The sequence below is a fragment of the Microcebus murinus genome, chromosome 29 (assembly GCF_040939455.1).
Source record: "Microcebus murinus isolate Inina chromosome 29, M.murinus_Inina_mat1.0, whole genome shotgun sequence".
Lineage (NCBI taxonomy): Eukaryota > Metazoa > Chordata > Mammalia > Primates > Cheirogaleidae > Microcebus > Microcebus murinus.
The window spans coordinates 11,209,415-11,234,247 of record NC_134132.1 but is presented as its reverse complement, the minus strand read 5'-3'; the positions used below and the strand labels follow the sequence as shown (position 1 = coordinate 11,234,247).

General features: G+C 41.6%; 1 protein-coding gene across 1 annotated transcript; it reads left to right on the top strand.

Annotated features, from left to right (window-relative positions):
- Positions 1–15,936: 15,936 nt before the first annotated feature.
- On the top strand, positions 15,937–22,782 carry DMP1 (dentin matrix acidic phosphoprotein 1). The gene is made up of 5 exons (XM_075998590.1): positions 15,937–15,994; positions 16,405–16,448; positions 18,188–18,220; positions 18,838–18,885; positions 21,637–22,782. The coding sequence occupies exons 1-5, from the start codon at positions 15,937–15,939 to the stop codon at positions 22,780–22,782; spliced, it is 1,329 nt and encodes a 442-aa protein (XP_075854705.1).
- Positions 22,783–24,833: the final 2,051 nt, after the last annotated feature.

The following is a 24,833-nucleotide window of genomic DNA, read 5'->3' as shown; positions in this document are numbered from 1 at the left end:
AGAGATACTGTAACAGACCGATACTTATGTGTAGCACCAAGGCACACTTAATTCTGGTCTTGTCCTAATATCCTGATTCCAATAAATGGACTTTTTTTTTTTTTCTTTTTTGAGATAGAGTCTTGCTTTTTTGCCCAGGCTAGAGTGAGTGCCATGGCGTCAGCCTAGCTCACAGCAACCTCCAACTCCTGGCCTCAAGCAATCCTTCTGCCTCAGCCTCCCGAGTAGCTGGGACTACAGGCATGCGCCACCATGCCCGATTAATTTTTCTATATAGATATTAGTTGGCCAATTAATTTCTTTCTATTTATAGTAGAGACAGGGGTCTCGCTCTTGCTCAGGCTGGTTTTGGACTCCTGACGTCGAGCGATCCTCCCGCCTCGGCCTCCCAGAGTGCTAGGATGACAGGCGTGAGCCACTGTGCCCAGCCTTAAATGGACCCTCTTACCTTGTCCCCAAGCTACAGTCCCTTTTGAGTGACCCGATCTTTTAACTGGGTTTCTGCCCAGCTTCCTCACCCTGTTCTGATTTGAAATTTCCCAGCCCAGTCTGATAGCACTGACGGATAGAATGACTAGACCAGTATACCTGGGGCATAAGATTCACAGAGAAATCACATAAAACAAGATGAGATAGGGAGATGAGAAGGAAATAGGGCAGGGGAATGCTGCTTGCTACATTACGATGGTGTTTTTAAACAACTTAATCTAAAAAAAAAAACCTCAGTAATTTCAAATAGTTTGATCTAAAATAATAATAAATATGATCTTGGACAAGCCCATCAATTCTTTTAAATTATGCAAGGAATGAAATATTATCTTTTTACAAAGTGCCTACAAGGAGTCTATCTGATCTTGATTATATTAACAGGCACCTAGAGAAAGAAGAAAGAAAGAGGTCGATGAATAGAAGAATAAAATGCAAAGTTTTCAAAAGTTAAAAACATTAGGGAGAAGTAGCATTAGATTAGATTGTTGGAAATAGGATTGGAAATATATTAAAATGAGCACATAGATTATAATCGATATTTATGTATGTAATTTTATGTATGCAGAAAAAGAACTTAGCAGATATGTGAATGTTCTATTGTCAAGAAAGAAGGAATTCTTTTTTGGCCTACAATTAATGGGAATGCAAAAAAGATTTGAGAAGATTAGCAATTTTACATTGCTAATATAAATTACATTTTTCTCTTAAATACATCTGTATTTAAGAAGGACAACTCATAATTTGGTTCATGTGAATTCTTAAACACATAGCTCAAACCAAGGACTGAGGACAAAAATAATATGACATGATGCTTAATGCATAGCTAAGTGAAATGTTTACCTGTCTACGTAATAATTACTGTTATCAAAGGTGTCAATGGTCATTCTGCTTAGGCTCATCAAATATAGACACCCCAGTGTGGCAAAGTATATAGTTGATGTAACTTCCAGGCAAGAAAAGATCCATTTCATTATCACTTTTCTTATTATCCTCTGACACATTGATGGTGCACCTGATTAATATTTTTGTACATATAAAAATTAGATTTATCTCTAATCATCAGGGAAATGCAAATCAAAACCACAATGAGATATCACTTAACCCCAGTGAGAATGGCCTTTATCAAAAAATCTCCAAACAATAAATGCTGGCGTGGTTGCGGAGAGAGAGGAACACTCCTACACTGCTGGTGGGACTGCAAACTAGTTCAACCTCTGTGGAAAGCAATATGGAGATACCTTAAAGCGATACAAGTGGATCTACCATTTGATCCAGCAATCCCATTGCTGGGCATCTACCCAAATGATCCAATGACACTCTACAAAAAAGACACCTGCACTCGAATGTTTATAGCAGCACAATTCATAATTGCAAGGCTGTGGAAACAGCCCAAGTGCCCATCAATCCAAGAATGGATTAATAAAATGTGGTATATGTATGCCATGGAGTACTATTCAGCTCTAAGAAACAATGGTGATATAGCACATCTTATATTTTCCTGGTTAGAGCTGGAACCCATACTACTAAGTGAAGTATCCCAAGAATGGAAAAACAAGCACCAGATATATTCTCCAGCAAACTGGTATTAACTGAGTAGCACCTAAGTGGACACATAGTTACTACAGTAATAGGGTATTGGGCAGGGGGGAGGGGGGTGGGTATATACATACATAATGAGTGAGATGTGCACCATCTGGGGGATGGTCATGCTGGAGACTCAGACTTCTGGGGGGGAGGAGGGGGGGATATGGGCATTTATTGAAACCTTAAAATCTGTACCCTCTATAATATGCCGAAATAAAAAAAAATTAGATTTAAAGAAACATATGCACAAACTGGTTTGCCAAAATTACATGTTTTATTAGAAAAATGAAAAATCCTAATTGGATAAAAAGGGAAAAAAAAAAAAAAGAAGAAGAAGCCATGAACAAAAGTAAGAATAAAGCATTTGGGAGAAAATGTGTCCCATTAGGTTTGTTCATATCCAGAACCAACAATCACTTGCCTGGTATTTTATAGAATTTGAAATGCTTTGATTTTATCACTCTGTCATGTTATTAGACAGCGTTAATGGAAGGGTTTCACACATCTTTGTTAAGATTGGACTAGTCTGCCACTGCTAGAAACTTTTAGTTCAGGATTAAGCTGCTCTTTTGTAGGCCAATGTTTTTGCTTTCGCAAATTAAGAATGGACCATTCTGTAGGACAAACTAGGATGGAAAGCAATGAAAAAAGAAGAAAAAAAAAAAAAAAAAGAATGGACCATTCTGGAATCCTTTCGTTGACCAAGAAGGGTTGTAGGAAGGAAGTCACCAAGTAGGAATAGCTGGAGAACTGATACTGTAATCTAGTCTAAGCATTATTTAAAGTTGGCAAAGAAAGATGTGGGACACAGTGTACTCAGTGTTGTCTATTTTTATTCTACCGGAAATTTTCACCAAGATCAGAACATCTTGAGGTCTCCAGATTGGACGAGAAACAATTCTCGTGGCAGACTGAAATCAACCTTTCCCAAATAATCCAGTTGTGTCACTGTAAATTCAAAAACGGTCTCCCAATAGTCAGCTGAAATTTTCAAATTTCTTGCAAGTAAGAAAATTAAAAAAAAAAAAAATTCATCTACTCCCAAGCCTCAAAACAAAAAATTAATCTGACTACCATTATGGAGAAGAGAAAAGCATTTTCAAAAACTGAAAGCATTCTCTTATATAAAATATTACAGATATATATTTTTTTCTTAACATTAGAAAAAGCAACCAAAAGCAATGCCCATAAAAATGGTGAAATTACACCATGAGCTCACAGAAGAGCTGTTCTTAATGACCACATTCAATATTAATTTTTAAAATGCAGAATATTTACCTTAAATACTATGGAATACAATACACATACTCAAAGGCATAAAGCAAATACACAACTTTAACAAACTTTTAACACAAATCCTTGTGTAGCTGCTACCCAAGTTACAAAAAAAGAATGCTGCGCGAACTTTCTGGAAGCCACTCCACACACCTCCCCCGAGACGACTCTCAGTATCTGTAGGATCATTTTCTTGCTTTTCTTTATACTTTCACTACCTAAATATGCACCCTAAAATACTATCGTGTGGGTTTGTCCAACGTTGAACTTCACATAAATGATAGCATACAATATGGCTTCTTCTGGTTTTGTATTCTTTAACTCAACGATTACTTTTAAGACGCGTGCATGTCACTGTGGATTGTGGTAGTCTGTTTATTTTCCCATTTCATTGATGTACATTTTGTATCACATAAAACGTATGACAATTTGCACAGACATGGTTTAGCCAACCATTCTACTGTTGGTGGACACGTTGGCTGTTTCCATTTTTTTGGGTATTATGAACAACGCTGCTGTGAATATTTTGTGCATGTCTTCTGGTGGGTGGAAGCATCCATTTTTCAGGGGGTATGCACCAGGGAATAATGAAATTGGTGGGTTATGCTCTGAATCCGAGCTGCCTTATAGGGTAGCCATTAGCTATGCTTGGCTATTTAAATTTAAATGACCGAAGATCAAATAAAATTAAACACTCGGTTCTGCAGTTTCACCGGCCACATGTTAAGACTGAATAGCTACCAAATGGCCACCAGCTACCACACTGGGCCGTGCAGAGATAGAACACTTCATCATTCCAGAAAGTTCTATTGGACATACTGCTCTAGAATACTGGCAGCTCTAGGACCCAAGCTATGCCTGGTTCATCTTATATCACCATGGCCACCACAGTGCCTGACATGACAGGCTCTTGACAAGTGTCTACCCTCCAGACTACCCTCCAAGAAGGTTTAGAGACCATTGGTGAAAATAGAAAATAAACAGGATGTTAAATGACATTCCAAACACTGAGAACATGACACTAGGAGCCAATATAATAGCTCCCTAAAATCCTAAAGATGTGAGAGGGGGAGGCAAGTAAGAAAGTATTCAAGAATACTTCTATGGCCGGGCGCAGTGGCTCACGCCTGTAATCCTAGCACTCTGGGAGGCCAAGGCAGGAGGATCGCTCAAGGCCAGGAGTTCGAGACCAGCCTGAGCAAGATCAAGATCCCCGTCTTACTATAAATAGAAAGAAATGGGCCGGGCGCTGTGGCTCACGCCTGTAATCCTAGCACTCTGGGAGGCTGAGGCGGGCGGATTGCTCAAGGTCAGGAGTTCAAAACCAGCCTGAGCGAGACCCCGTCTCTACTATAAAAATAGAAAGAAATTAATCGGCCAACTAATATATATATATAAAATTAGCTGGGCATGGTGGCGCGTGCCTGTAGTTCCAGCTACTCGGGAGGCTGAGGCAGAAGGATCTCTTGAGCCCAGGAGTTTGAGGTTGCTGTGAGCTAGGCTGACGCCACGGCACTCACTCTAGCCTGGGCAACAAGCGAGACTCTGTCTCAAAAAAAAAAAAAAAAAAAAAAAAAAAAGAAAGAAAGAAATGAATTGGCCAACTAATATATATAGAAAAAAAAAATAGCCGGGCATGGTGGTGCATGCCTGTAGTCCCAGCTACTCGGGAGGCTGAGGCAGGAGGATCGCTTGAGCCCAGGAGTTGGAGGTTGCTGTGAGCTAGGCTGACGCCAGGGCACTCACTCTAGCCTGGGCAAAAAAAAAAAAAAAAAAAAAAAAAAAAAAAAAAAGAAGGCTTAAAGAACTTTCTTATGTCCCCTGGAGCTTGGGGAATCTAAAGACTTCAAAAATATAATTTTTAGAGTCCCTGGCTCTTTCACTCACTGACTGCATGACATTGGACAAGTTACATAACCTCTTGGCATTTCACTTTTCTCCATTTTTAATTTTGGATAATGATAATACCTATTTGACAGGGTTAGCATAAGCATTAAACGAGAAAATCCATGCAAGTTACCAATAATAGCAAACCGCTTCACTTCATTTGAGCTGGATCTGCTGGTTGGCAAATTCCTTGTGCTATAAATCTTTGAACACGTCCTTAAGCTCAGCAGCTTTTAGCAGCCAGGCAGAAGATTTGGCTTTCCACCAAACACGTGTGCTCTTTATTGTAGGATGTGGAGAGCTGTCTCAGGGAGGCACCCTGCCCAGCTCAGAATGACCCCCCTTCTCCTTGCACTCAGAAATGCTCGTGTTGCAATTATCATTGATGGAATGTGAGTGGAAGTGATAGGTAATACTTCTAGCCTTTCCTTTCTTCTTCCTTCACATATTATCCACCATCATTTTGCCTCGGGTAGCAGATAATTGACTTATTGACTATCTTCAGCTTATGACATGCTGAATTTTTTCCTTTTACCTTCAATCCACACACCCCTTCTGTTCTTCTCCATCCCATTGGCAGCTGAACTCTGACTTTCAGTATAAGTCTTTAGATACTGTGTTTCCCCCAAAATAAGACCTCCCCATAAAATAAGCCCTAGCAGGATGTCTAAGCATTTGCTCAATAGAGCCCTACCCTGAAAATCAGCCCTAGTGATGGGCGTGGCTATGAAAATCAGCCCTGGTGGTGGGCGTGGCTATGAAAATCAGCCCTGGTGGTGGGCGTGGCTATGAAAATCAGCCCTAGTGGTGGGCGTGGCTATGAAAATCAGCCCTAGTGACGGGCGTGGCTGCGCAGCGCATCTGCACAACCCATGGGTGTCGTCGCGGAGCAGGAAAGAACACGAGCAGCCCTTCTCATCCGCCCCGTGAGAGCTCTAGTGCTCGACAGGAGAGATTGGGGCCGATGGCCCCAATAAAATAGAGTCGCAAGACATTCAGGATGGGACTCAGGGTTTGGAGAGTGATGATGATGTTCCAGAAGAAGACGACTTCACTGTATTTGAATGAATGCAGATGGTTGTACCGCACTTAAAAAAAAATAACACATCCCCTGAAAATAAGCCCTAGGGTTTCTTCTTGAGGAAAAATGAATATAAGACCCTGTCTTATTTTGGGGGAAACACGGTACATATGCATCTTAGAAAACTCTATCATGCTGTCTGGTTTTTTTTCTTAGAACATTACAGGGGTACAAACATTTTGATTACACGTGTTGCTTTTGTGCAGTTTGAGTCAAAGTTACAAGAGTGCCCATCACGAAGGTAGCATGCATTGGACCTGTTAGGTGTAAATTTACCCGTCCCCTCCTCCCCCCTCCCACGTACTTGCTTTCTGTTGGGTTTTACTACCATATGTGCACATGAGTGTTGATCAATTAGTTCCAATTTAATAGTGAATACCTGTGGCGTTTATTTTTTCCGTTCTTGCAATACTTTGCTCGGAAGAATGGTCTCTAGTTCCATACAGGTTGTTACAAAAAGTACCTTATCTACCAACTATATCCTGTGCAAGTTTCTTCCTACTTCTAGAAGTTTCTCCTCTATATGGAGCTGTCCTGGGAAGCAGCTGTGGTGGCTCCATTTTGAGAATTTGTATCATCTAGAACACTCCAGATCCTTCAGATGTTGTTATGTGCCATTGGCACCCACTGGCCATAATTATTGACTGTTTTGTTGTTCTCCTGTTCTCATGTCTATCTACTGACTCCTACATAGACATTCTAGGTCTTATGGCAGATGGTGGTTTGCCCTCAGCCTCACACTGTTTGGAATTTGTGGGTATAACTCATCATTCAGTATGGTGACTAATCTCCAAAAATTGCCCCAACATTTCCTCTGCTCCCTTTACATGCATTCTGATCTTCCCATCAAAACGTAAACACTATTTCTCCTTCTGAATCTTGGATCGCCTCATTTGACCAATAGAATGTAAGAAGAGTGACATTCTGGGCAGCTCTTGGGCTCTAGCCACCATGCTTTGAGAAGACCAAGCCACAAGGAGAGGTCACGTGAAGAACGGAAGTGCTCAGAGTAACAGCTCCAGCTGAGCTCCCAGACAACGGTCACATCTGGAATGTGACGGCCATCTGGAATGTTCTGCCCCAGTTGAGTCCACAGATAACTGTAGCTGTGAGAGATAATAAAATGGTAGTTGTTTTAAGACACAAAGTACCGGAGTGGTTTTTAATATAGCAACAAATAACAAAATACCTAGTTTTGTTGTAAATGTTGTCTGTGGTTTTAAATTTTGTTATCTAATTGCTCCTCTGTTTGTATGAGGATTGGGAGAGAGTCTAAAATCAACGTCCTGGAATGCTATATGCCAAAATCTTCCCCAAATCCACTCTGACATAAGATTATAAGGTTCTTCCAGGACAGACCTCAGGCAAAAACCTATGAAACCACCAGGGAATGTAATTCAGAACAAAAATGGAACACAGAGAATTTACAACTCACCCAAGTGGCCCTTCTAATCAATCTAATGAAAATAGGCTCCTCTCTCCTCATTTTCTACCTTCTACCCCATGTTGTAGTTCACAATGAACAATCCATGTATTTGACATTAGTTTCCTGGGTAGACTTAGGCACCCCAATTATCTAGATCCAGGTTGTTAGGAGCATCAACTAAAATTAAAACACTTTCAAAAAAAGTCAGAGTGAGTCATGGAGGCATTGTAATGAAGCTAATAATTTGGCTCCTTTCCAGATGAATGGGTTCAGTCACTCAAAAAATATCGAGTGTTTATTATGACCCGAGAGCTGTTCTAGGTATTAGGGCTTTGGTTATAGACCAATATACAAAGCAAACATCCCTACTATTAAAGAAATTGGGCCCAGTAGCTTATATTCTTTAAATATTGGTCCAGTGCTTGTTCCATTGTTACTTGAGCAAGCTCTCTGGGAGGTACCAAACCCACTTCCAGCTTGCTACACCAACTTTCTGTGCACTCCCCGAAAAGAATTTTGGTAAATATTATTTTATCCTTTTCATTACATTTTCAGTGATGGTTTAGAGTCTTTTTTTTTTTTTTTTTGAGACAGAGTCTCACTCTGTTGCCTGGGCTAGAGTGAGTGCCATGGTATCAGCCTAGTTCACAGCAACCTCCAACTCCTGGGCTCAAGCAATCCTTCTGCCTCAGCCTCCTCCCGAGTAGCTGGGACTACAGGCATGCGCCACCGTGCCCGGCTAATTTTTTCTATATATTTTTAGTTGGCCAATTAATTTTTTTCTATTTTTTTTTTTTTTTTTTGTAGAGACTGGGTGTCTCTCTTGCTCAGGCTGGTTTCGAACTCCTGACCTTGAGTGATCCTCCCGCCTCGGCCTCCCAGAGTGCTAGGATTACAGGCGTGAGCCACCGCACCTGGCTGGATGGTGTAGAGTTTCTTGAAGATCACTTTCTCTGGGTGCTACCCCACTAGTATGGGGGACCCCTTTAATCTAATTCTGATTTCAAAGAGTCATTAAAATGGGGCAACCAGTTAGGGGCAATCATGAAGTGCTAGATCTTAATTCTTTTTGGTTAAAAACAACAGTTAATTAAGGGAGGTGCTATCCCATTTTCAATCACTGCAGAATTTTGTAAGTGGGTACCTCATTAGATTAGTAGGAATTTGGGGCCTTTGGATGTATAGGAGGATAAGGAGAAGGGAGGGGAAAAATGAGTAGTAGAAGTTGTTAAAAGAGGGGGAAAAAAAGAAAAAAGAATACCAACGATTTAAGAAAAGTCTAGGCCGGGCATGGTGGCTCACGCCTGTCATCCTAGCACTCTAGGAGGCCAAGGTGGGAGGATCGCTCAAGGTCAGGAGTTGGAAACCAGCCTGAGCAAGAGCGAGACCCAGTGTCTACTAAAAAATAATAAAGAAAGAAATTAATTGGTCAATTAAAAATATATAGAAAAGATTAGCTGGGCATGGTGGCACATGCCTGTAGTCCCAGCTACTCAGGAGGCTGAGGCAGGAGGATCGCTGGAGCCCAGGAGTTGGAGGTTGCTGTGAGCGAGGCTGATGCCACGGCACTCTAGCCCAGGCCACAGAGTGACACTCTGTCTCAAAAAAAAAAAAAAAAAAGAAAAGAAAAGTCTAGCATTTTAGTAGCTTCCTTCATGTACAACCTGGAAATGTACATTAACAGGAAACTGTCTCCCCACCCCTGACCCCCCCATCCCTTTCCCATCCTTGGGTCTGCTAGGATCTGCAGGTGGGTGGAAGACTTGGTCATTGTTTATCATGTTCATAAGCCCTGAATGTGAAGGACATATATTTAGAAACCAAAATAAAGCTTTAGGGAGATCTTCAATTTAATGGAAACTAGTCTAGTCATTTGGGAACCACAAGAGCTTTTTAGGGAACATCTGCCCCTGCCAGCTAGAGGAAGTGTGGGTGTACTGGGGTCCCGGTGACACCTTGTGATGTCAGTCACCCCCCCAGCCCGAAGCTGATTGGCTGCGGAGAGCTGCAGTAGAGTTTAAATTCCTGAGCTACTGGGGAAGTGTCCAGAGTAGCAGGACTGGGTGCAGAGTTTGTCCGTCACAACTTCAACCTGCTCCTTGAGACTCTTGGGGAAAAAAAGTCTTTGCAAACTAAGAAGGGTAAGACATTTCCATCATTTCATTTTTTTTTTTAATGACTTTTCCTGTGTCGTTTGGAAAATATTAAATATGCATACATGTCGAGAGGCATTATGCCGCGCAGAGACAACATGGGGAGGCCTGAATTTTGGTAAAAAAAAAATAATAATAATAATCCCATTTTTGTGCCTGTTGTTTATGCCGCAGCAAATAATGATATTAAAATGACATGTTAAGTCAATAGAGCCAGGTGTTTTTCTTGGTAGCTTTTTTTTTTTTTTTTATAGCATGTAAAATTTAATTAGAAAATTCATCTTGGTAGCGTTTTAATTAGATCTCTGCATGATCCTTCTGAAAGGGAAAATTTATGGAACAGGAGACAGATGGAAGGTCATTTGGAAGTTTACCTTTAATTAGCAAAACAAATGAAACTTTTTCAATTAGTTTGCATGGCTACTGGGGGATGTTTACAGGCTATGAAGACATCGTGAAAGAATCTAAACTAGACCGGCAGGACTTTCAAAATACTTATTTTTATTTTTTTTTATTTTTTATTTTTTTAAAGTTAAAAGCCATTGAATATCATTCATCTAGAGAGCATCTAGTAATATTCATTATGGGCTGAATAAGGAGCTGAAAAATGAATGGTAAGGCCCCTGAAATAAACCATGGGTGTGATAATTCGAATATTTTTTGTATTGTTCAGGTGAGCATGATGCCTTCCATATAGTCAGAATTCAATAAATGTTGAACATAATTGCTTATTAAGACATTTCCTAGTATAGAAGACATATATACACACACACACATATATACACGCACATACACACTCCTGGCCATATGTAGTTTATTTGCTTGTATTTATTCCACTTCTCCATCTATATCAGAGGTATCTGTTTTATACAAGAGAGTAGGAGCAGGTAATGCATTCTTGTATGACATTTAGAAGATTCCATGTGTGATAGAAATACTTTAAGCAACCTGTTTTCTGCAGGAGCACCAAATTCTGGTTAATCAAACTTTCAGCTTAACTGAGACTCAACTATCCCACTTTAACCTTGTTGGTTAAAAACATGGGAACAAACAAACAATTTTCTGAAGGGCATTGGTCCCCTTACCTACCCCAAAACGGCGATGTAGAACAATGTCCTCAAATTGTTAGGGGGCTTCAAATTAATGTTTAATTTGGGGGCACCTTAGAGTTATTTTTACTGTGGTCGAAGGCATATAATATTGGATTGATGGTAATATTGACTGACTTTGAGACAATCACAATAGGAAGCTCAGGAAATTTTTTCTCGTTTGTTTATTTCTCTGAATTCCTGATGGAGTTCATATCCCGGCCAGGCTTCACTTTATTTTCAAAGAGAAATAATGAAATGAATTCTAACAAGTTTTGGTTAGTTGGAACCTGGGTAATTTTACTTTTATAAGACCAGGTTATTATATGCACATTGCATATTCTCTGTGACTATTTGTTGACTGTTGACATAGGAATTTCTTGTTCATTAGTATTCTTGAGAATGATAATATGAAGGCAAAAAATAAGCCAATTAACACGAGGTATTGTTTTCCAAGGGTAAAGAGAGCCTGTGATTTTTCAAACCTTTATTTCCTTCTTTTGGCCTGTTTCCTTTATTGCAGTTTGCATAAAAGAAGATAAGATACTTTGCAAGTGAATCTTAACTTCGAGGAAATTCCAGAACAAGTTTCCTTACTTGACAGTCCAAAGAAGTTTTGGTTACACTTGCAGTCTGGACTGAAATTCCCTTTTCTAGATCCTAAACATTTAGATCTTTTCAACTCTGGGAAAACAATTCATTTTGTTATATTGTTATATACTCTCATTCTAGAATGGCTCATTCTAGAATGGCAGCACATAGAATATAGAAATGGCATCAACCAATCAATGAAGAACATGAAGTTCTGGACTCTTAATTTTTCAGGCTTTATTATTCAGAACAATATATCTGCTCCCACTTTTTTGAGGACAGTAGCTAAAAAAATTTATAAAGTTTTAGAGCTCTTGTTTGGAAATGCACTTCAACTATTACGACTATTCTTATCAAAAATACTAAATTGAAAACTCAACCTAGGGTTTAAGATCTGACTTTCTTTAATGCTTAAGGTTGGACTGTATTCTTTGAGAGGAAACATCAGCTCTTTTAGAACTCTAGAGTATCTTTTATTTTAGTTTACCAGACTTCCATTTGAGATCTTATCGCTTTAGGTCAGGGTGATAAATTGTATTTCTAGAAGCCTGAGCAACTTAGTACGTCTTCTTCATGTTTGATAATAATTCATCCCTAAGAAACTTGAACACTGGAAGCATGCACTTCTTTGGGAAAATATACAACATTCATTGGTATAAAATAAATGCACAGCAGCATCCTCTCATTTTCTAATTATTTAGATAATAGAGAAGCTAAAGAAAATACAGTAGAACTCAATAGTCATTGATCTTTTATTAAGGCCGTAATATTTGCTAGTTTTCAGAGAGTCATGAGATTATCACCTTACTCAAATTTCACCTTAAAAATTAAAATGGTATGATGTCACATGAAAGATCAGTAAAAAAAAAAAAAAAAAATTAAAATGGTGAACCACCCAATTTTCATTTGATCTGTGAAGCTGAAACTATTAGAGTGCAATTATTTGGACACTATCATATCTGAGAAAATTTTGCCTTCCTAAAGAAATGAAACTTAAAACTTAAAAAAAAATGTTTTGATTATGGGAAGTAAAGTAAGTAACATCTGTTGAATTAGGTTCATTTTAGGTACAGTTGGGCATTTTCATATATTTTTCTCTGTTGATATTAGCTGAAGGATTTTAAAAAAGAAATTAAAATAATATCAGAACATAAGGACTGAATATGCATTATGCTGAATTAGAATAAAGAAAATAATGCAAATGAAGAATAACTACATTGAGGAGACATAGTATCAAATGAGAGGCTCTGTTTGACCATTTGAGTTATATAAAAGTAGAAACGAGGATTGTTTTTTTCCTTATTTTAGGATTTGTATTATTTTCTTGAATAAATTTAAAAACTAAGATTAGATGGCTTCTTTAGCCCAATGTCTCAGACATTATTGAGTAACACATTCTTATTTCTTAGGCCAGGCATGGTTAGTCATGCCTGCAATCCCAGCATTTTGGGAGGCCAAGACGGGAGGATCACTTGAGACCAGGAGTTCAAGAGGAGCCTGGGCAACATAGCTAGAGGCTATGTCTACAAAAGTAGAAAAATCAGCCGGGCATGGTGGCGCATGCCTTTGTAGTCCCAGCTACTCGGGAGGCTGAGGCAGGAGGATCGCTTGAGCCCAGGGGTTCGAGGTTACAGTGAGCTATGATTGTACCAGGCACTATGTCTTCCTGGGTGACTGACCGGGACCTTGTCTCTAAAAAAACAAAAAGATTTCTAGACAATCACTTGGGGCACCTTAAAAACAAACCTATTCCTGTGCTCAACCCATGAATGGATTTATTACCCTGGACACGATTTGTGCATTGGTAGTTCTGAAAATCTTTCCAGGCGATGCTAGTACACAGCCAAGACTGAGAATCTTTGATTTATGTCTCTTATCACTAGCGTAGGGGCCATGAGAAAACTTCCTTTCACCCTCCCAAAGTTCACTGAAAATCAACTGACAAAGGCAGGTTCATAGCACAAAAGGCAGATGAATTTATCTGATCATAGTTTTTCATGACACAGGAGCCTTCAGAATGAAAACCCAAAGAGACACAAGAAACTGTCCATGTTTGTGCTTAGGTTCAACAAAACATGGACAGAAATGTGGAAATATGATTAGACAAAAAGGGTATGCTCCAATGTCACTACGCTGAATTGGGAAACCCAGCAAGGCCTGTCTCTCTGGATTCTTCTTGGCCTCTCTGAGACCCATTCCTTCCTTCTGGGCAGAGGGTAGGACCCTCTTTGGAACTGGGATTATATGACCTACAATCAAACAAGGTAGATCAGATAAATTCTTTGTGGCTAGTTTTTGCATAGGAGGCAAGGTGGGGAGAGATAGAGTACTATTTTTAGGTTTTATGGCTGGTTTTGAAGAAAAGGTGTTATGGGTTTATGTCCCACCTTGAGGAAGAGCCTATCTAGTTTCTATAGATAACCTTAGAGGAGAAAGAGAGGCCGTAGACAGGAAGGCAGGAGAAAGAGAGAAATACTTGCTTCTGAAGCTTTCATTTTGGTGTATTGTTTTTTTTTTTTAGCCCTTACGATAATATGGTATATATTGAACATTTAAAGAAGCAAATCAACAAAAGTGAAGTCTTTAATAAACTTGCAGTCTTTAATAAACTTGCATTGCTTTTTGCAAAAACATGGAAGTCCATTGGACAAGCGTGTTAAGACAGCAACAAGGAATTCCTAGCTCAGAGTAAATTGTTTTCCTTTAAAATCATTTCAGCAACGATTTTACATTAGCATCTAGCGTATCTATTTTTAGATGGAGAACACACTGTTTTCCTAATCGCCAGTTCTTGAAGTGTGAAATGAGGCTGCCCTCCAGAAAAATCGTTTGATTTGCCATGTTTCTCTTAGCATGATTCGCAAGCGTATGCCAAACTTCTAATCTTCCCTAAATCCTTTGGCGCTGGGAATGACAGCTAAAAGGATTTAGCATAATCATGCATAATGTATGATTAAATGCGTCCCAGTAGATATTAAGAGCTTTCTGGAACTCTAATACGAAGCCTGCCATATTGCACCTGTTGTAGATAAAGAAAAAAAAAATGCACAACAATATATTTTGTGTAGACATTACTATACAGTTATAAATGTGACTTAGAAGCCATTGTGCATGTGTGTGTGTGTGTGTGTGTTTGTGTATAAAGACAAATGCCCACCACCTATCAATGGTGTCAATAAATGTAGCTTTTTAGGGGAATAAATGTGCTAGGTTGCTCTGACATACCAGGCTATATAATTATTATAAAAGCGAATGACCAGAAATTTCTCTATTCCCCTTTCTTTACTTTTTCCCCCATTTATCATATTTTATGTGTTTATAGAGCTCACTGTTAAAAGGTTTTCAATTTATTTTTTAGGAGTAAGGTTTTTTTTAAAACCATTTTATTGAGTTATATAATTTACATACCACATACTTTACCCAGCTGAAGTATATAGTTTAATGGCTTTTATATATCCACACTGTCAAGCACAATCAATTTTAGAACATTTTTATCATCTCCAAAAGCAATCCTGTACCCCTTAGCTGATACCCCTCAGCCCCCCCCCCCCATCTCCCCAAAGCCCTGGGCAACCACGAATCTACTGTCTGTCTCTATAGATTTGCCTATTCTTGGCATTTCATATAAATGGAACCATACAAATGTCATCTTCTTGTCTGGCTTCTTTCACTTAGCATAATGTTTTCAAGGTTCCTCTACTGTGTAGCATGTCTTAATTAGCACTTCATTACTTTTAAAAAAAATTATTAATTATTTTTTAAAAATTAATAATTTCTTTTTTTTTTTAATTTTTTCCCATGAAAATATTACTTCTTGCAAGCACTTCACTACCTTTTATATGGCTGAATAAAATTCCATTTTATAGATATAGTAAATTTTATTTATCCATTCATCAGTTGATGGATATTTGGGTGAGTTTTTTGTTTTTGTGTTTGGGACACAGTCTCGCTCTGTTGCCTGGGCTAGAGTGAGTGCCGTGGTGTCAGCCTAGCTCACAGCAACCTCTAACTCCTGGGCTCAAGCGATCCTCCTGCCTCAGCCTCCCGAGTAGCTGGGACTACAGGCATGCACCACCATGCCCGGCTCATTTTTTTCTGTTTTTAGTTGTTTGGCTAATTTTTTCTATTTTTAGTAGAGACTAGGTCTCACTCTTGCTCAGGCTGGTCTCGAACTCGTGACCTTGAGCGATCCTCCTGCCTCGGCCTCCCAGAGTGCTAGGATGACAGGCGTGAGCCACCGCGCTCAGTGGAGTTTTTTTTAATAGGAAAAAAAACTGTTAAAAAGTTGAAGCTACTTTATTTCTTTAACAAGGGGGAAAACATCTCTGTCTTTTATTATAGGTGGTGACTTCACACCCAACTATGAGGCCCAGTGTCCTGCTCATGTTCCTTTGGGGGTTAACCTGTGCTCTCCCTGTAAGTACCAGGGTAGGGATATATGAACAAAAACCCTTTTATACATAAACTCCACGTTGTAATTTTAACATGCTGTGAGCCAAAGTGTCTGTGTTTGTTCCAGCCAGCTAAAAACAGTAGTTTCTTAGAAAGCTCTTTTCTTTAAAATAGCACGTAAGTTATTGCTTATTCTGTTCAGTTGCCATTCATAGAGCCACGATTCTCGTTTTTTCTGCCCCACAGCAACCAGGGCTTTGTTAGAACTGCAAATTCTTGGGTCCTGCCCCAGACCTATTAACCAGACACTCTAAGGATGGGGCCCAGAAATAAGATCTTTAGCAAGCCCTTATTGCTCCAAATTCTGTAAAGTGTTAATAACGGCTGCTTCAGAAATTTCCATCTGGGCTGACCATGTGTGCTCAATTTTCTAGGTAGCCAGGTATCAAAATGATGACTCTGAACATTCTAAAGAATGGAAGGTGAGTAGACATATGGCTATTCGAAATATTTTAATTTTAATATATTATTAGTATAACCAAATTGACTCTATTGCAAATGCTGAAACTACTCGTGACTTTATGAGCACGTTGATAAACTTAGAGGTAGCAAAAGCTACACTTTCTGGTTCAAATCAGAAAATAACGCTTACATGCCAACAATGGTATAATTTGGCGAGTAAGCATTGTCCTTTTAGCTTTCTTCTTGTAATGGATGTATACAATTTTAGAAAGGGACAGATGACAATGAACAGGGATTGTCCAGGAGAGATTAGGACCCCAAATCTGTTTTAACAAGAGATGTCTTGGGGACCAGGAGGTCAAGTCCTGGGAGGTGAGAAAAGAAAGAAGAATGAGAAGATACTAGGTAGAGTCTTTGGAATGAGGGTTGATGTTTGTTGAGTGTGGACTCCCAATAACGCAGTCATTAACTCTCAATGACTCAATGATCATTGCATAGTATATTTCTGAGTGCTTTACGTATATTAACTTTATTCACAACTCAATGAATCAGGTGTTACATCTTATTCCCATTTTACAGGTGAAAAAACTGAGGCTGAGAGAATAAGTTTGTCTAGGTTGCATGGCTACTTGGTGTTAGAGCCGGACTTTGAATTTATACCACTCTAGCTCCAGAATCTACACCTTTTTTTTTTTCCTTTTTCTTTTTCTTTTCTTTTCTTTTTTTTTTTTTTTTTTGAGCCAGAGTCTCACTCTGTTGCCCAGGCTAGAGTGAGTGCCGTGGCGTCAGCCTCGCTCACAGCAACCTCCAACTCCTGGGCTCAAGCGATCCTCCTGCCTCAGCCTCCTGAGTAGCTGGGACTACAGGCATACGCCACTATGCCTGGCTAATTTTTTCTCTCTATATATATATATATTTTTAGTTGGCCAATTAATTTCTTTGTATTTTTAGTAGAGACAGGGGTTTCGCTCTTGCTCATGCTGGTCTCGAACTCCTGACCTTCAGCGATCCTCCCGCCTCGGCCTCCCAGAGTGCTAGGATGACAGGTGTGAGCCACCGCGCCCAGCCTAAAGAAAAGTTTTAATGGCTTTCTCAATTCAGTTTTTTCGACCATTTAATTTTATAAGGTGGATAGTCTCCAAATGGACCATTTCTTTGGACCATTTCTCACATTGAATAGTTCTCAGGAGGCTTCCATAGACATTAGTTGATTCTATGCTCATGGCAATTTTGCAAGATAAGCACAGTTGAGTGTTCATTTTCTTAATTTATGAGTAACAAGCTGCCCAATCAGACAGGTGAGGTGAATTGGCCACATTCACATAGAGTGACCGACCAGCCTAGTTTACCTGCTCTTACTGGTTTCCCGGAACCTGTGGCTTTTAGTGCTAACACCAAAACCAATGAGTTCGTTAAAACTGAAATCTGGATTCTGGGTTTCAATGCTGTTTTCCCTACATTACATTTCCTCCAGGTTGTACGACCAGCCAGCTTCAGAGAAAGCCTATTTTCTCTGCAAGTGGAGTATCCAAAACAAAAATCTTTTAGATCTTTTAATATCCCGAGGTCTTTTCAGGCCATTAGTTATTTTACCTTCATTTTTTTTAGCCATTTCACCATAAAATCTCATATTTACTTATATAAATGTAAAATATATACCAAGAGACCGAAAAAAAAATCTCCTAAAATTATTTTATATATTTGCAATGACATGACCCATCTCTGAAGGAATAACTTGTTTTCCTTCTTTTTTTCGCAGGGTCATTTGGCTCAGGCATCCACACCAGCCTTGGTAACTATCTCGTTTATTTTATTTTTTATTTTTTGAGGCAGAGTCTCACTCTGTCGCCCGGGCTAGAGTGCCTTGGCGTCAGCCTCGCTCACAGCAACCTCCAACTCCTGGGCTCAAGCGATCCTCCTGCCTCAGCCTCCTCTGGAGTAGCTGGGACTACAGGTGTGCGCCACCATGCCCGGCTAATTTTTTCTATATATTTTTAGTTGTCCAGCTAATTTCTTTCTATTTTTTTTTAGTAGAGATGGGGTCTCGCTCTTGCTCAGGCTGGTCTCAAACTCCTGACCTCAAGCGAGCCTCCCACCTTGGCCTCCCAGAGTGCTAGGATTACAGGTGTGAGCCACCTGGCCTGGCCCTATCTCATTCATTCATTCATTTATTCATTTATTTATTCATTTATTTATTTATTTATTTTTATTTCAGCATATTATGGGGGATATCTCATTTATTTTTGTCATATCCATCTCATGAAGTAATGAACAACCTTTCTGTCACCTTTTACCATTTTGAAAGCAGTAAATTCAAACCAGAAGCAGTTGATGGGTATCACCTTTTTTTTTTTTCTTTCCTGAGGAATCAGTAAAAGAAAAATAAACATTTTATTTTTCCCCTTTTAGGAGAGCAGTGAGTCATCAGAAGGAAGTCCAATTAGCTCAGAGGAACAGGTAATTAAACAGACCTTTCTTAACTTTTCAAGCTACTTAGGAATTAGAGGAAATTATGTTAGATTAAATTACCTGGCAACCGTGTTAAATATAACATTTTCTAACCAGTGGTTATGCTAGCTAAATAGTCCCGGAAAATGAGAAGGGAAAATGAGTGAGGAGAATTCAGATGTGGATATGTATTCGTGTGTTTTTGTTTTTTGTTTTTTTTTTTTTTAATCACTGAAGCCAGATTGCAGCCACTGTGACCCTAAATGTCCCTCCTAGCTAAAAAAAAAATAAAAAAAAAAATACACACACAAATGGTCATTGGCGATGTTAGGCAAGGAATAGCTCATTCACCAAACTACAGTGTTGCTTTTACAAATGGGCAGTTCAGATCAGGCAGAGAACTGCCCGGAGAGCCCTCTGTGTCAAGAATCCTGCCAGGGGAGGCCCGGTGCGGAGGCTCACGCCTGTCATCCTAGCACTCTGGGAGGCCGAGGCGGGAGGATCGCTCGAGGTCAGGAGTTCGAGACCAGCCTGAGCAAGAGCGAGACCCCAGTCTCTACTAAAAATAGAAAGAAATGAGCTGGACAACTAAAAATACATATAGAAAAAATTAGCCGGGCATGGTGGCACATGCCTGTAGTCCCAGCTACTAGGGAGGCTGAGGCAGGAGGATCGCTTGAGCCCAGGAGTTGGAGGTTGCTGTGAGCGAGGCTGACGCCACGGCACTCTATTCTGGGCAACTGAGTGAGACTCTGTCTCCAAAAAAAAAAAAAAAAAATAGAATCCTGCAGGGGGAGAGGATAGGAGTAGGAGAGTATTGAGGAAAACTTTAGTAATGACTCTGTCTTGAAAACAGTTCCTTCTGCAACCCTGGAAGCGAGACAGGCAGTCTCAGCTTATAATCCTTCACTGAAAACCTGCCTTCCTTTTTCCTTTTTCTAAGACTAAGTGTCATTCCTTTCTGAACTGTCCTATCACTTTGACCAGACTCAATCCCATGGGGCCCCATGGGGAGAGTCTAGGAACCGGGTTTCTCCCTGAAGCTTTGGCCCGTGTTGCAGTCTACACTCAGCCAGATTTGGAAGATGAGTTATTATTAGGCTGTTTATCCCTATTTATGAAAGGTGCATCGGAGGAACCTTCTAGAAACTTAAAAGCCTAGACTTGGGGAAACGCTCTTTTCCCGGGGACTTTGGGATTTATCGCCTCAATGTTTTCTAAGCTCTGGAGTCAGGGTCAAGAATCCCTGCTCGAGAGAGGTGTGAGGTGTGTTTAATGAGGGGTGGTGGATTACACCATGTTCGGTTCCCCCATAAAGCCCCAGTACAAAACCCCAGTATGCTCTGTTGTCGGGTAAAGACAGCAGGTTTTTCCAGAGTGCAATGTCCTTTCTTCCCTGTGCAGAGAAAAATTCCTGCTTTACTTAGAGGAATTGTCTCTCTCTGACCTCCCACTTAGCAGAGAGCTGTCTTGGCGGTCACGCTGGCTGCCGTCTTCTTGCTGAACCATTTCCAGGCGACTCTACCACGCATGTGCGGTACACAGGGGCCTTCCAGAAAGAATCCGGCCATGCAACCATTCTCCTTGTGCCAACCATCGCCAGATACTTTCCAGACACCCCTTGTATACCTTCCTGTGCTAGTTTATTTTCACTTTAGCGACAGATTTCATCCTCCTGCCCTAATATATATATATATATATATATATATATATATATATATATATTTTTTTTTTCCCCTCTAGAGGAAAAAAAAAATATCTGGGTCATTTTAAGATCACTCAGTATTTTTTTTTTAAAAAATTGTTTTACACCAAACAACTTGATGGTCAGCATTATAAACCAACTCTTTCATTCACAAAAAAAAAAAAAAAGAAAGAAAAAAATTCTCTGGGAGTTTTATCAAATGTGATTTCTAGAAAGGTGTTCAAGAAAATTTTTGCAGCATTGAGTGAAAAGTGCCTGTATAAAATGGAACGACCATGGTGGGTCAGCTCTGGTAGAGATGTCTACATGGAGTAGTGAAAATTCACCATGGGCAGGGGTCCTCAAACTTTTTAAACACGGGGGGGGGGGACAGTTCACTGGCCCTCAGACTGTTGGAGGGCCGGACTATAGATTTAAAAAAAAAAAAAAAAGCTATGAACACATTCCTATGCACACACTGCACATATCTTATTTTTATTTATCTATTTATTTTTATTTTAGCGCATTGTGGGGGTACAGGCGTTAAGCTTACCTATATCGCCCCATGCCACATATCTTATTTTGAAGTCAAAAAAAGCAAATGGGCAAAAACACCCGCATGGGGCCCCGCCCGGGCCATAGTTTGAGGACACCTGCCTGGGTCAGGGGAAGGGACTTCACAAGAAGGTGGCAGTTAACCACACCTCAGCAGCTTAAGGAAAAAAAATGAGGCCGGGCGCGGTGGCTCACGCCCGTCATCCCAGCACTCTGGGAGGCCAAGGCGGGAGGATTGCTCGAGGTCAGGAGTTCGAGACCAGCCTGGGCAAGAGCGAGACCCTCCGTCTCTACTAAAAAAATAGAAAGAAATTAATTGAGCAACTAAAAATATATACACACACACACAAAAAAAAAAGAGAAAAAAAATGAAAGAAAAACAAAGTAAAATAAATGAAAAAAAAAAATAAATAAAAATAAAAAAATAAAAATAGAAGGCGGCAGAGAGCTCAGACAGGCAGGCCAGCTCCCTCTCTGTGGGTCCCCGAGCCCTGACTGTGTCTGTCCACCCCGACCTCCAGGCCGACGCAGACCCCGGCGACAGCCCCGAGTCCCAGGAGGGCCCCGACGCCCGTCACCACGTCCAGGGACCGGCCGGCGGCCCCTCCCGGGGCGCGGGGGGACGCGGAGGAGCCGAGAAAGATGAGGACAATGACGAAGATGACAGTGGAGACGACACCCTTGGGGACGACGGCCGTGGCCCCGGGCCCGAAGAGGGACAGGACGGGGGGCACTCCCGACGGGGGGGCGACGAGGACTCGGCCGCCGACACCACCAGCGAGGGGGACGAGAGTGCCCGAGATGCCACCAGCAACAGCAGTGACAGCGAGGAGCCCTGGCTGGGCGGCGGCAGCCACGGGGACGGCTCGGAGTCCGAGGACACGGGCATGCAGAGCGACGACCCCCAGGGCAGCAGGAGCGACAGGGGCGGCTCCAGAGCGAACAGCCCCGGTGTCACCTCCACGGGGTCCAGAAGGCACGGCGAGCGCCCCAGAAAGTCCCACCTGTCGGAGGAAGAAGATGACACAGGGGAGCCCGACGGGGGCCACACGCTGGAGGAAGCCCAGAGTGACTCCACGGAGAACAGGGACTCCAAGGAAGTGGCCCGGTCCCGGGAGGCCAGGGAGGACAGCCAGTCCCAGGAGGCCAGGGAGGACAGCCAGTCCCAGGAGGACAGCCACCACACGCCAGAGCCCAGCAGCGAGTCCAGCCCAGAGGCCGACGACAGCAGCAGCAGCAGCGAGTCCCAGGAGGAGGCAGCCACCGAGTCCAGGGGGGACAACCCAGATGACACCGAGAGCCACGCAGAGGACCGGGGTGACAGCGACTCCAGCGAGTCCAGCGAGGAGGGCGGCGCCACCGTCCCCTCCAGCTCGGAGAGCGAGTCCAGCGAGAGCCTGGCCTCGGCCTCCTCCTCCTCCTCCTCCTCCGAGAGCCCAGAGTCCCCCCCGGGGGACGAGGACAGCTCCAGCCGGGACAGCGACTCCAGGGACAGCAGCAGCCCGTCCGGGGAAGACGGGGACTCCACCGCCGAGAGCCGCTCGAGCAGCGAGGAAGACGGCCGGCCCAGAACCGTCGAGACAGAAAGCAGAAAGCTGACGGTGGACGCCTACCACAACAAGCCCATCGGGGACCAAGACGACAACAACTGCCAGGACGGCTACTAGCCAGGGGGGCCCGGGGGCTTGAAAGTAGGGACCTCGTGACACTCATAATTTATTCTTGTGTTGACCAGAAGGGTAACCAGAAGGCATTTCTTTCTGAAAGAAATTGCTACACGGTATACTTGTTCCTAGGGTGTCGTCATTTCGTAGAGCCTTAAATAACGTGCGGTGACACAGGGACACGCTCGGTGAGGCTGGGAGCAAGGGACAGTGTTGCATTATAACGTCGCAGCTCAAGTGGCCCCTGACTCATTAAACCTCACGCACAGTTACCGAGGGTCTAGGCTATATACCAGGCACTGTACTAGGTGCTGGGGGTGGAAAGAAGCTTAAGATTTGTTTCTTGGCCGGGCGCGATGGCTCACGCCTGTCATCCTAGCCCTCTGGGAGGCCGAGGCGGGAGGATCGCTCGAGGTCAGGAGTTCAAAACCAGCCTGAGCAAGAGCGAGACCCCAGTCTCTACTAAAAATAGAAAGAAATTAATTGGACAACTAAAAATATATATATATAAAAAATTAGCCGGGCATGGTGGCACATGCCTGTAGTCCCAGCTACTCGGGAGGCTGAGGCAGGAGGATCGCTTGAGCCCAGGAGTTGGAGGTTGCTGTGAGCTAGACTCTAGCCTGGGCAACAGAGTGAGACTCTGTGTCAAAAAAACAAAAACAAAAAAAAAAAACAACCAAAAAATGACTTGTTTCTTGCTCCCGAGGAGCTTATAGAAGGGATAAAGCTAAAGAGTTAAGGAGGGAGCTATACAAGGAAAATAAGAATTGTTACAATCTAGCATGGTAGAGGCCAAATCGGAGGTCTGGACAGCATAGATGGGGACACTGGGGAGGGTGGCCAAACTTTGCCTTGGAGAATCAGGGAAGGCTTGTGGGCAGGAAAGACATCAGGGTTGGAAGTTTGCATAGAATTTCTCCACGGAAGACCAGAGAATTCTATTCTTGGGATAAGCAGTAGCAAATACTATATGATTCAATATTTGGTTTGTGAAAAAAAAAAACCTTCAAATTATGGCACGGTGAGGTGTTTGGGATAAACAGAACTTTTTCTTTTTTCCCAACCAGTGTATCCTGTTCCTTGTTTTTTTGTGGATCTCCCATGAATATCGTCTCCCTGATCATGGGAGGGGAGGGGAGAGTGAGGGGAGAGTGAGAGAAATCCCTCTTTCCATAGATAACTCTTAGCTTTATGTTTTCTAAAAATCAGTTTGTGTGCAATGCCAGAAAAACTCTTCTCCCATTCCTTACGTGGGTTGCACACAGCAAGATTCTGTATATAAAATTCAACTGATTTTTGACAAATACCTTTGGAAATGTTACCTCAACGTAAAATATTTTGTTTTGTAATAAAGATCATAATACCCAGAAAGAAATGCATGCTTATTTGTTAGACTGGGCTTGATTATTAGGATGTATTTACGTTAAGCAACTTTCTTTAAAACATTACCAAAGGCCGGGCACGGTGGCTCACGTCTATAATCCTGGCACTCTGGGAGGCCGAGGCGGGAGGATCGCTCGAGGTCAGGAGTTCGAGGGCAGCCTGAGCAAGAGTGAGACCCCGTCTCTACTAAAAATAGAAAGAAATTAATTGGCCAACTAAAAATATATAGAAAAAAAATTAGCCGGGCATGGTGGCGCATGCCTGTAGTCCCAGCTACTCGGGAGGCTGAGGCAGGAGGATCGCTTGAGGCCAGGAGTTTGAGGTTACTGTGAGCGAGGCTGACGCCATGCCACTCTAGCCCAGGCGACAGAGTGAAACTCTGTCTCAAAAATAAATAAATAAATAAAAAATAAACCAAAAGACATTACCCCAGAGTTTATTACTTTTCTCCCATTACAATGAAAGATATTCTTAAATTATCTTATGAAAATTTCACTTGTAAATTCATACGGCATTTTGATAAAGTTTCTTTATGTGTTGCTTCTGATCTTTCACTACATATATGTGTATGTAGTGGACGTGTAGTGCAGAGAAGGAATGAAAGGAAGGAAACTCTCAACTTTTGTTTGAAGCCACACCGAAAGTTCATGATATCTGGGTTTAACATG